Source organism: Fragaria vesca, linkage group LG1 (assembly GCF_000184155.1).
Source record: "Fragaria vesca subsp. vesca linkage group LG1, FraVesHawaii_1.0, whole genome shotgun sequence".
Classification (NCBI taxonomy): domain Eukaryota; kingdom Viridiplantae; phylum Streptophyta; class Magnoliopsida; order Rosales; family Rosaceae; genus Fragaria; species Fragaria vesca.
In genome coordinates this window covers 19765831-19778165 of record NC_020491.1, presented here as the reverse complement: position 1 = coordinate 19778165, position 12335 = coordinate 19765831, and the positions used below count along the sequence as shown (strand labels likewise).

The window sequence follows — 12335 nt, the reverse complement described above, 5'->3', positions numbered from 1 at the left end:
CTTATGGCAGCATATGCAGCTTTTCAATTTTAGTTTATGATTGAAGAAACATGCAATCTTTCAGATTTGAATTTTTCAGTTTTTCATTGTTTGCTGCTATGATGCTGAAATTGTTCTCATATTGTTGCACCTCTGCCATTGCTATCCTGTGAAAATTAAATCATTCAAGCAAGCTCTCCTCTTTCAGCCGAAGTCACAATGGAAGTTAAAAGTTGATATCAGAATATTGGGTTTTGATTTTTGGGATGTTAATCTGTAATGTTCTACATCATGTTAGATTGTTGGTTGTTTCTTTCCAACAACCATTATGCTTGTTACCAAGCATATGGTTGAGGGAGGGTGTTAAGAATAAGGCTAGTTTAGTCTTTTTTTAACAATTCCTACCCTATATATGCTATGAGTTGTAACTATTCTCACCATGATTGAATACAAGATGTAGACGTTCAGTTTCTTCTCCGTTTTCTTTAACTGCTCTTTCAATTTCTGCCTTTAGTTTCAATAAACCATGGATTCCTATCACTCTTCACATGTTCGAACAAAATAGACTTGACAGCTAGCCTTCAACAGCTGACTGTACGTATACGATCCGATTCTGTAACGCCTCTATAGCTTCTGCAGCAGAAGTATTCGGCTTATTTGCAGCAATATTGAACAATCTCTTGGCCTCAAAAAGCCTATATGCGATTTTTGAAGGAAAAGGAATCCAGACCGGAAGGCCGGTGAGGTCCTCCGGCTGTGTTCTATGACCGTAGCGAGATATTAGATCCGGTGATGTTGGTCCAAAGAAACATTGAGTGGCCGCGTTGGAAATATTGAAAAAGGCTCGAGAAATGCCGAGCTCGATAGCTATTGGTGGTAGCCAGTAAGAGGCGAAGTCATAAATAATCCAATCCGGAATTTGAGTCCGTAGGAATTCAGAAATGCCCTCCTCAAGTTCATCTAGATTCTAGAGCTCTTTTGAGATATGGGATCATGTGGGAAGGGATATCTGTGGTAGCCTCTGCATTTTCCGGTAGATTTTTGACATGGGGCAGGGGGATTTGGACTAAATTAATCATAGGGTTTAGTTCTTCTGGGATTTTTGGGAGGCGTTGGATGTTTCTTAGGGTGGATATGAAGGATACCTTGTGACCTCTTCGAGCTATATGCTTGGCAACCTCAAGAAATGGAATTATGTGACCAAATGCCAGCCATGGGAACAAAGCTATGTGAAGCTTCTTAGGCTCGGTAGTGGAGCTCATAGCGGGCGGTGAAGCTAAGCTTGCAGTTGCATGCTTATGGATGTCTTTTAGGGTTTTATTGTCACAGACTGGTTGACAATCTAACTTGTGAATGATCTTCATATTATTGTTAAGTTTTTCTTCAATGTTAAGTAATTACTAATTATGACTAATTACTATAGAATTTTACGAGACCCTGGCATTCGCCAGTCAAATTAGGGACAATATTTCTAACTGATACTCAATGTATGGTTGATGGAGTCCCATATATAAGCCGCTCCCCGCCACATATATTAATTATAGTAATGACATAAATGTAGTTAATAAGGTTACCAGCTATAAAATTCATCAATAAAATTTTGATTTTATGTCATTAGATCTAATGATTAATTGAGTCATTCTAGTTAAATATTTGAGTCATTCTCAAATAAAATTACGGTAACTAACATTCGTGATGACCGTCTAAATTGTGATCCTCTCTTCATACATAATCATATGTATGATGAAGAACATCTTTTTTCTTTATTACATAGACATGATAGTCATTTAAACAATTATGAGATTAATAGAGTAGGTCATTACGTAGTACGTACGTGATATAATCCAATAATAAGTTGACAAAATTGACATGCAGAAGATTTTTGGATAATTTCCAGAAAAAAATTCAGTTATGTTTCAAATTCTTTCAATTAATTAACTTATTTCTGGTAGAGATATATTGATAAAAAATAAAAAATGTCCATGCAGATAGGCGACAATGTTTACTGTGTTGCATGTGTGCCCTTGTGCATCTTGCTGTTTAATTGTCTTTAAAACTCGGGACCACGTTATCATCTTCAAGCTTCAGACCTACCACTACGTACCAGAACAAGCACTTTAGCCGACGAAAAAGTTTCGTTAGCCTGTTAGTTTAATTTGTCGGCTAAGATATTACCCGACGAGCCTTCGTTGGCTATAGTTTCGTCAGGAAAGAGGCATCGGCGATGACTTTAGCCGACGAAACTAGAAAACGTCGTCGGCTATTGTCCCAGTATTTAGCCGACGACAGAAGACGTCGTCGACTATGGTCTGAGACTTTAGCCGACAAAACATTTAAGATATTCGTCGGCTAAAGTATGTAATAAAAAATTAAAAAATAACTATAGCCGACGAAATATAGTCTATTTCGTCGGCTTTAGAAGTGTTTAGCCGACGAAACATGCCATAATTCATCAGCTAAACCTTATAAAAAAATTTAAAAAATACTATAGCCGACGAATATAGTCGGCTAAAGTATTTAAATATCGTCGGCTAAAGTTACTGGTTTTGAAAAAAAAAACTGCATAAACTTTTGGCCACCTCCAATCACCACCAAAATTTGATAGAATCTTCCTCTCAACATTTCGAACAACTTTCTAGAAGAAGTTGAAGCCTAATTATAAGCCTAAACAGGTCAATTGAATCAAAATATAAAAATCCCCAATTTTAAACCCTAAAAATTTCAAATCTTCGATTCTCCACACACACAACGAATCGAGCTACCAAATTCTAGGGGAATGTAGTACCAATCAAACTCAACTTATCCATATATAGAACTCACCAAATGGTGACCTGAGGAAGGAGAAATTCGATTGACACCGAATCCGAACCGGCGGAGTTTTGGAGCTCGATTTATCCCTCACGGCGGCGCCACTTGATGCACCACATGTCCAGCAATGAAGTAGAGACGACGGCGAAGCTTTTGGGACAAGTGTGGCGGTCTCCGGTGGCTTGACGGCGGAGCTAGGCCGAGAAGAAAATCCGGCAGGCGAAACAATAACTTTTTCTGATTTTCTGACTTCTTACCATCCACCTCCGGTAAAACTCCTATATAAAGAACTTTACCCGACGAAATTCTTTATTTTCGTCAGCTAAACTCTTTTGAAAATTTTGGTTGACTGCAAAAAAAATTTTGACAATAGCCGACGAAATCATATATTTTCGTCGGTTTAAGTCCTTTGAAAATTTTCCCCCAAATTTGGTTTGCCGCCAAATTTTTTTCGACTTTAGCCGACGACTTTTCATATATTTTCGTCGGCTAAAGTCCTTTCAAAATTTTCCTCTAAATTTGGTTTACCGCTAAAAAAATTTTGACCTTAGCCGACGACTTTTTTAATATCTCGTCGTCTAAAGGTCTATAAATTCACGAAAACGCTCATATCTCTCTCTATATTACGTAGTTTGGTCAAACCTTCCACAAGAAAAACTTTCACGTAGATGAGACGCAACCGCCTATATAAAAATTTTGAGACATTTACCTTCCGACGATAGGGCTCCCCATAGGGAATACTAACAGTAAATAGGGTTGACCGCTACTATCAACGCCGAGACGTTACCCGATTTACGTGATTTTTGAACCATAGCCGTATTTCACCATTCTAAACACATCTTATTTCACGAGATTTTTGATAATTTTGCTTCCTATGTAGAGTTGGTTCACAAAGTTGTATAACCTATTAAACAAGTTATACAACATTAGTAGACAGGTTGTGATTCCGATGACTAAAATTCACAAACCAAAATTCAACCATCAGATATGATCATTATGACGAAATATGTCTATGGTAAAAAATTCAACTGGATCCGACAACTTTAAGGGCTTAATCGAAACGGTCAACCCTAATCCATCGTCACTTATCGCACGAAAACGCTCATATCTCCCTCTATATTACATAGTTTAGTCAAACCTTCCACATGAAAAACTCTCACGTAGATGACACGCAACTGCCCATATAAAAATTTTGAAACATTTACCTTCCAACGATAGGGCTCCCCATAGGGAATAATAACTGTAAATAGGGTTGACCGCTACTATTGGCACCGAGATGTTACCTGGTTTACGTGATTTTTGAACCATAGCCATATTTCACCATTCTAAACACATCTTATTTCACAATATTTTTGATAAATTTGCTTCCTATGTAGAGTTGGTTCACAAAGAAGTTATATAACATTAGTAGACACGTGATTCCGATGACTAAAATTCACAAACCAAAATTCCACCGTCAGATATGATCATTATGACGAAAGATGTCTATGGTAAAAAATTCAACTGGATTCGACAACGTTAAGGGCTCGATCGAAACGGTCAACTCTTATCGGAAATAAGAAAACTGCATTTTGAAGCCCTAAACGGACTCGGATGGCCAAAAGGGCCCATATGTCATGGCATAGCGATGAGTTTGACTCGTAAGGCTGTTACACTTCCGGAAAGGTATCACAATAGTCAATCGGACACCGAACGCCAAATCTGCAGCATACTGGGTTTTGACTGTTCTACATCAGAGACGTTATCCGATTTACATGATTTTTAAACCATAGCCGTATTTCACCATTCTGAACATATTTTATTTCACGAGATTTTTGTTAATTTTGCTTCTATGTAGAGTTGGTTCACAAAGTTGTGTATTTGTTTAAAACCTACTAAGCAAGTTATACAACATTTTATTGTTTTTCTTTTAGCCGAGGGATAATAGCCGACGAGATTTTTTTTCGTCTACTAAAATACTTTAACCGACGAGTAAAAACTTTTCGTCGGCTAAAGTATAGTATAGCCGACGAAAAAATTTCTTTAGCTGACGAAATTTTTTTTTCGTCGGCTACAGTTGACCATAGCCGACGAAAATTTAAATTAGCTGACGAAGGAAAATTTCTTCGGCTAATGTGGACTTTAGCCGACGAAAAAAAAAATTCATTGCCCTAGTTTTTTTATTTTCGTCGGCTAAAGCCTTTCTTCTGGTAGTGTACTGATCGGATCTGATTAGGTTTTGCCTAGCTGCATGGGTGGCGCGTGGGCAAAGCACACTGCACAGGGAACGGCAAGGCCTCTAAACACTTCCTGATTACGTTTTACGTAAGCTTTTAACCCGTAAACGTACATACTCATATAACTAAAATCCCTGCAGCACAGGTTTGATACAGATTAATGACCTAATTAACAATGGCCATTTTTCAGTTGATGAATTTCGAAATACATTTGTCCATGTATCTGTCATGGAGGTTTCTGTCTCTAAATAACTTACTGTACTCCTTGGCACCATCTATGTATGCCTTCCCCTCTTCATCCGTGACGACCAAACTCAATGCCTCAGCCATGGTGACCCTCGTAAACGATCCAGTCTCTTCATCTCTTTGTAGCTCAATCCCAACCTTCTTGTCCCAAAACCTGGCATTTAGCCCTTGATCATACAAGACTGGAAACATGATAAGAGGACGTCCATAATATATACCTTCTATGACTGAACTCCAACCACAGTGAGTCAAGAAACCGCCGAGTGACTCTTGAGACAAATTTAGCTTACAAAATAAGAATATTTTATAGAATCTTTTTTAGCCTACCAAATTCTCTCACCATAAGCTAAATCTTTAGCCAAATTAAGAGTATTTTGGTTTACGAAGCACTCTCACCGTAAGCCAAATTCTAAGGTAAAGCCATTTTATTTTCTTTTGTTATATATTTGTTTAATTCAATAATTAACCATGAAAAAGAATTTATATAAATATATTCGATATGTGGCTCATATAAAAGATCTCGTCGAGATCATCGCGATGGTATAAAATTTTGTTAGTAACGAATTTTTAATTTAGATGCTAGTGTAAATTGGAAGAACAATATTTAAAGTTGAATAAAATAATACTTAGTTTTAGCCTACCAACCCCATAAGCCAAATTTGGCTTACAAAATAGCTCAAGTTAAATTTTTTGCCTTAAGAATTGTAATTTGGCTTATGGTGGGAGTAACTATAGGCTAAATTTGGCTTTTTAGCCTAATTTAGCCTATGGTGGGTGATGGTCTAAAACATGGAACTTCCAAGCTTTGCTTGATGATATTGGCCTTTCCATTGATGCGTCAAAATACTTGTCTTTTGTGTAAGCTTCTATGTTCAGTTGATGTTCATCTTCATTATTTATCTTTTTTTTCTTCTTCTTATATTAATTTATTGTGTGTTGTATGTGAGTTGGGACGACAATTGAATATAGTCATCTACTTGCATACAGTTGTAAATAGTCACTTTTGTTTCATCACACAGACCTCCCCTCTCTCTCTCTCCTTCGATATAGGGCCAGTTTGGGACTACTGTGCTGTGAGAAGAATTGCTTCTGAAGTTGTTATAAGAAGAATCACTTCTGATGTTGCTGTGAGTAGAATCAGCTGAGGTGTTTGGTAAACTGTTTTTAAAAGTGCTGTGAGAACCAAAAAGCAATTTCATGTGTTTGGTAAGTTGTAAGTAAAAACTGCTTTGGATGGGTATAATGACAAAAATGGGCATTGTTATAAATTAATGTTAAAATAAATAGTTGTTGTTTTGTATGTAACTTAATTATAAAGTTAATCCACGATATTACATAAGATTTCTTAACACCATAGTTAAATGAAGTTCTTAAATAATATACAAAAGACTAGTGAAGCCATTTCAAAAGATACAAATTGGAACATACAAAAGATACATTTCAAATTGAGGCCATTTCAAAAGCCATTTCAAAGTTCTTAAATAATATACAAAAGGCCATTGCATTACAAAAAATATAGTGAAGCCATTTCAAATTGGAACTAAATGCTAAATAGATGCATTCATTAAACTTTGTGCAATGGTGTTTCTTAACACCTCCATTTCTTGTCTTCCCATCCCATCTTCTTCATGTTCATTGTCCTCCATATCTTCACTAATCTCTTCACTTTGGAAATCATCACTTTCATCAAAATCATGATCTTGGTGAGCATACTTTCTTATGTAGTTATGAAGAGCCATTGTAGCAACAACTATCTTCACTTGTTTTTCATAAGGAAAGCTTGGCATATCACGTAAAACACTCCACTTTTTTTTCCATACCCCAAAAGTGCGCTCAATAATACCCCTAAGTGAAGAATGTGCATGATTAAATATTTCTTTATGACCCGTCGGTTCATCACCTCTACGAAAATGTGGAAGGTGATACCTCTCACCTTTATACGGTCCTAAATAACCTCTCATTTGTGGATATCCGGCATCTACCACATAGTACTTTCCTGAAAAAAGTAAATATAATAAATGATTGATTATAATTTAATTAGATTAGTATATCACAATCTAAGAAAAAACAAATATTACCATTTGGGGGTTTGGGCAAATTTGCCAAAGGGTTGCGCATGGCCGATAAGAATACTCTACTATCATGGGCAGTACCTTCCCACCCAGTAGAAACAAATGTGAATTGCATGTCGAAGTCGCATACGGCCATCACATTTTGGGTGGGTATCCCTTTTCTACCGATATACGGCACTTGATCATATGGAGAAATAATAGCTTGAACATGAACACCATCAATTGCGTCAACACAATCCTACAAATTTATTATTCTTTAATATATAAGCAGTAATTATGTTGGATAAAAAAAACAGTAATTATGTTGAATGTAACATTGAACATACCTTAAAATGAGACATGTATCTTGTGTCCCTTTCAATTTCTTTTGGGGTGTTTCTGAATTCGGGATCCAATGGCTTTATTAGCGCTCTAGCCATATTATAAAGAATGTCTAGCATTTGGGAGAAATACCTGCTCACCGTCTCACCTGAACGTTGAAAACGTTCTTGTGTATTCCTATTGGTCTCACCCCCTCCCAAAATATATAGAAACATAGCCAAAACTTTAGCAGTGCATATGTTTTTAGAACCCCCCAACACCTTTTCAATATCTTTCAATAGCATATAAACAATTCTTTTCCATCCTAAATGCATTATAACATCTAGTGTCATTACCTCTTAACACACCCATCAGCCAAATGTATCATATTTGAGAGTTTGTGTAGCATAGAGTTTTCATAATGTACTTTTCAAGATACACTTGAATAAGACGACCGGCTACACATATAATTTGATTCAACTCCTCTTCATCTCCAGAATTGTCCATACTTTACAAAACAAACCTGCAATAGCATTAACAAAAACAAACAATAACTAATTAAAGGCTGCAACAACATTAACAAATATTACCAGTAACCAAGTTCATAAAAACATATATAAGCAAACATTAAAACAAGGCAATGATAATATGAACATCAAGTAAAGAGCAACACTATAAACGATGAACAACAAAATATCATTAAAACAAAATAGCATCCTTAATAAAAAAGATAGGCACACATCAGCCTTATTAGAAAGAAGATCAAAAACATCTCTAAACATACTCTTCAACAGAGTACCATTAACCTTATTTAAGAAGACCTTATTGGCCCACTCTCAGTATTCAACTAACGAAAAGCAACAAACTTCACATTACAAAAGAAGGATCAACCTTTTTTTGATTAAGAATAAAAAAACTGGAGCTTCAGATCAGCATCTGTCATGATAGAGAACATCTCTCGCTTTTCTTGAGAGCAAAACAGCTCTGTTGCAAACCACCACAGCTTGGCTCCAGTTTCAGCTCCTGGTAAAGTTACAACAACTTGCATGACCTCTTGAATACTAGTTGCTGCTGCACTTGTGGGAATTGATGTAGCTGTACTCCTACTCTCAACTACTTCGACAAGACGATCAATTTGTTTAGACAATTTTGCCGCACCTCCCACTCTTCCTTTCTTCCCATTTGCCCCTTTTCCAAGACCTTTGTCTTTAGTACCTTCTGTTTACCTTTCCACGGTTGTTCTCTTTTTCCCCCTACCTTGAATATCTTCCACGGGATCAGGAACCTCATCCTCATCATGCTCAAAATCCTCCAATACCTCTTCACCAACTATACTAGCTGAGGGAATCATGACAGATTGTCCTAGAGCTACGCTACCTTAGAACATCTGATCATAAATATCCATCATCTCAGGATTGATTCCCACATCACGAAATTTGCAATACTCTGGATTGGACTGCAAAAGAAGAAGAATTTAATTCATAATTCATGCTTAAATTGTAAGAGAACATCAAAACAGCAAATTAATTGAGAGCACACCTTAATTTTACTTTTCCACCATTCAACAGATGCATCGACAGTTTTCTTAACAGGATCCCATCCAATACCAGTTTCCTGATGCAATAGAGAACTCCACAATTTCCAGTCATTTTTAAGTGAATCCAATTTGTTTTTCAACTGGCATTTAGTATAATCTCTTCCAGTTGAGTCATTAAAGGCTTTAACAACATTTTCCCACCCCTTTTTATCAAAATGAGTACCTGGCCTGTTTCCCTTTGCAACTTCCTTACGAGCTATATCACAAAATATAGCTACTATATCATCAGGTCATGTGGCCTTTGTTTTCCCAGTTCCCTCAGTTTCACCACTAGCTTTCTTCTTTCCCATCTGACAGGAAAGAAAATTAAAAGAATGAATAGATAAGATAACCGATCCACCAATTACTCAAACATATTAAATTCACTTTGAATGCATATCACAGACTTATCAAAAACGCCAACTGAAACAAAGTAGGAGCAAATTATCAAAAACACATAAAGGCAAATGAGCCATCTTCTATTAGCCATGTCCTCCTTAGAAAGCTTACGATTTTGTTATTAAGAACCACAACTACTAGCTCATAGAGCATTGATGAATATTATATCAATTACAGCGAAATAAATTCATGTACCAAAAACATAACCAAACAAAATACAGAAGTCTTCCACAGAGCTCAATTTTATTCACCAATTAAACAACTAGCTAGCAAAACAATAGCCTTTTCTTTTCAACTTGTCCCTCTCCCTCTTTCTGCTACGTATCATTCTCTCATCATTGTTTAACTAAGTCAATTCCCAGCTGAAAATTTAATGAAGATTGTGACATGATCTTTATACTATAATTGCTTCATGCTTTTGGTTTACTTTTTACTCTTACTGATTTACTTTGCTCTTTTCTTTTTCTGTGTTCCAGTTTCTTGATGATGACAACACATGCTACTTGGAGATCAATTACACCTTTGATCCCTCAAATCATGGTTTAACCCCCAAATCTCTCTACCCACGTAACTCCACTCCTACTGATCCCTCTCTCTCTCTGTCTTCCCAATTTGCTTCTTCTAAAACCTTAAAACTTTTCCTAGGATATTCTGAGGTTTACTACTCCCTACTTAGGGTTCATACACAACCCACGAATCACCATATGGGAACCCGATTACAATTTTATAATAATCAAGGGCTATTAACAACTTCCAAAATCTAGCAAACCCAACAACCTAAAATTATGATAATCAAACCTAAAATCATACCAAATAGTTATGGAAAAGATGTTTTACCTTTTGGGTTGGGGACGAAATCGCTGGTCTAGAACTGGAGTGAGGCGATGACAAAATCGCTCTCCTAAGATCTCAATAAGGTTCCTTGACTCTTGAGGGAAGTCTTGGAGAATGACGTCGGTGGTCTGTGAAGAAAGCGATCGGGTTCTGGACTGGAGTGAGGCAGTGAAGAAAGAGATCGGGTGGAGTGAGGCGATGAGAAACAGAGAAGAAAGAGATCGGGTGGACTGGTGGAGTAACAGAGAAGGAGTGAGGCGATGAGAAACAGAGAAGAAAGAGATCGGGAAGAAAGAGATAGGTTTATTTGTGTGGATTCAGAACAAATGAGGAGGGTAGAATAGGATTAACGAAAAATTCATTAAAGAGGCTAGCTCCGTGTTTTCAACTGATTCCCGCAAAAGCATCCTTTACCCTGCTTCTCCAAAATCCATTTTTAAGAGAATCAATTCTTCTAAACACAGTTTTATGTGTTGTTACCAAACACTTAGATTAGGCCCAGAATCACTTTTGACCCCAAAAGCAAGTCCAAAATCCCTACCAAACTGGGCCATAGTCTTTCTTCGTAGTTTTAGTTTTACATCAACAAATTGATATGGTTTAGGGTTTGTGATAATATGTGAATTTGATGTAGTTTATATTGTTGTTGCAGGTTGTGCGTAGCATACTCGGGCGAGCATTGTTCTGTATGGAGGAAGAAGAGGAAGTCTGAATTTGGAAAAAAAAAATTGGGGATTGGAGAGCGAATACGAAGTCCAGGTTAGTACTATGGGTGCTATCTTGATAGTAAATGTTTTTCTTTTGTATAAGAGATTCTAATTTAATGTTTCAGAGATAGCTAGATCTGCTAGAGCTACCACATGTTAAATAGTTGTTTTGATTGGTCTAGTACATGGAGATTTCAAATAGTAAATGTTCCATGAACTTAATTAGCAGTGGTCTTTAAGTTAAGCATTTTTTTATTGGTTGTAGCACATTCCTACGAGATAGTAGCACATTTCTCATTGACAATAGCAGCAGAATTTAGAGAAGGGTAGTTTGATAAAATATGTAATGACAGATGACATATGGACATTAAATTGTCCTTATTTGTAACTTTTTGTCCTTAAATGTGTAAAATAATGTGTAAATGATGTTTTTGTAAACTGAAATTTGGTTAATAACTAATATGTAGTTTGCTATTATATATATGTTCTTTGTTCACCAAATGATAGTATCTTTATGTTTGGCCCAGTGGTTGGGACCCTAGGTACTGATTAGGCCTGGCAGTCTTACTCATAACCCGTCAACCCGCATGATACCCGCATGCTGTGAACACGCACGAACCCGTTCATTTACTGTTCCGTGTTGGGAAACAAGCACGCCTAAAACCTGTGAATTAACGGGTCATGCCATGCTTTCCCATTGGAACCCGTCAGGACCCGTTACCGTTAAATCTACTCGATTTAACCTCCATCAGTATCTCTCTTTTGTAAACATTCGATTCTCTCTTTTGTAAACATTCGATACCCAGATTCCAGGAGAGCTATGTACATGAAAACTAAGCTTATCGCTGATTTTGCGTATCTGTTTCGATGATCTAAGACCAACCCCTTCCTTTCAAAAAGATAAACCCCTTTGAGAAATAGGAGTGAATCGGTCTGGTATAGGAGCAACTCAAAGCAAAACCGTAGTTGTGCTTCCCCAGAAAACATAGCAAGATTGATGAGCTGCTTAGCTGCTATGATTTCAAATTTCCAATCAAGGGTTTGATGAAACGAATCAAAATGGGATTGGATGAACATGAGGATAGATATATTTGAAAGCTAAAGCGGTGGGGAGAGAGAGAGAGAGAGAGAGAGAGAGAGAGAGAGAGAGAGAGAGAGAGAGAGAGAGAGAGAGAGAGAGAGAGAGAGAGAGAGAGAG

General features: G+C 36.9%; 2 protein-coding genes across 2 annotated transcripts in view; both read right to left on the bottom strand.

The window, feature by feature from the left end:
• Window positions 1–553: 553 nt before the first annotated feature.
• LOC101307349 (putative UDP-rhamnose:rhamnosyltransferase 1-like) lies at window positions 554–1241 on the bottom strand. The gene is made up of 2 exons (XM_004289472.1): window positions 1125–1241; window positions 554–925 (listed from the first exon to the last, which is right to left on the bottom strand). The coding sequence occupies exons 1-2, from the start codon at window positions 1239–1241 to the stop codon at window positions 554–556; spliced, it is 489 nt and encodes a 162-aa protein (XP_004289520.1).
• Window positions 1242–5944: 4703 nt separating this feature from the next.
• LOC101307061 (putative UDP-rhamnose:rhamnosyltransferase 1-like) overlaps window positions 5945–12335 on the bottom strand; it is a 10331-nt gene continuing 3940 nt past the window's right edge. The window contains exon 2 of the mRNA XM_004289471.1: window positions 5945–5978. Within this exon, the coding sequence (XP_004289519.1) occupies window positions 5945–5978 (34 nt within the window). The remainder of the gene's footprint in view (window positions 5979–12335) is intronic.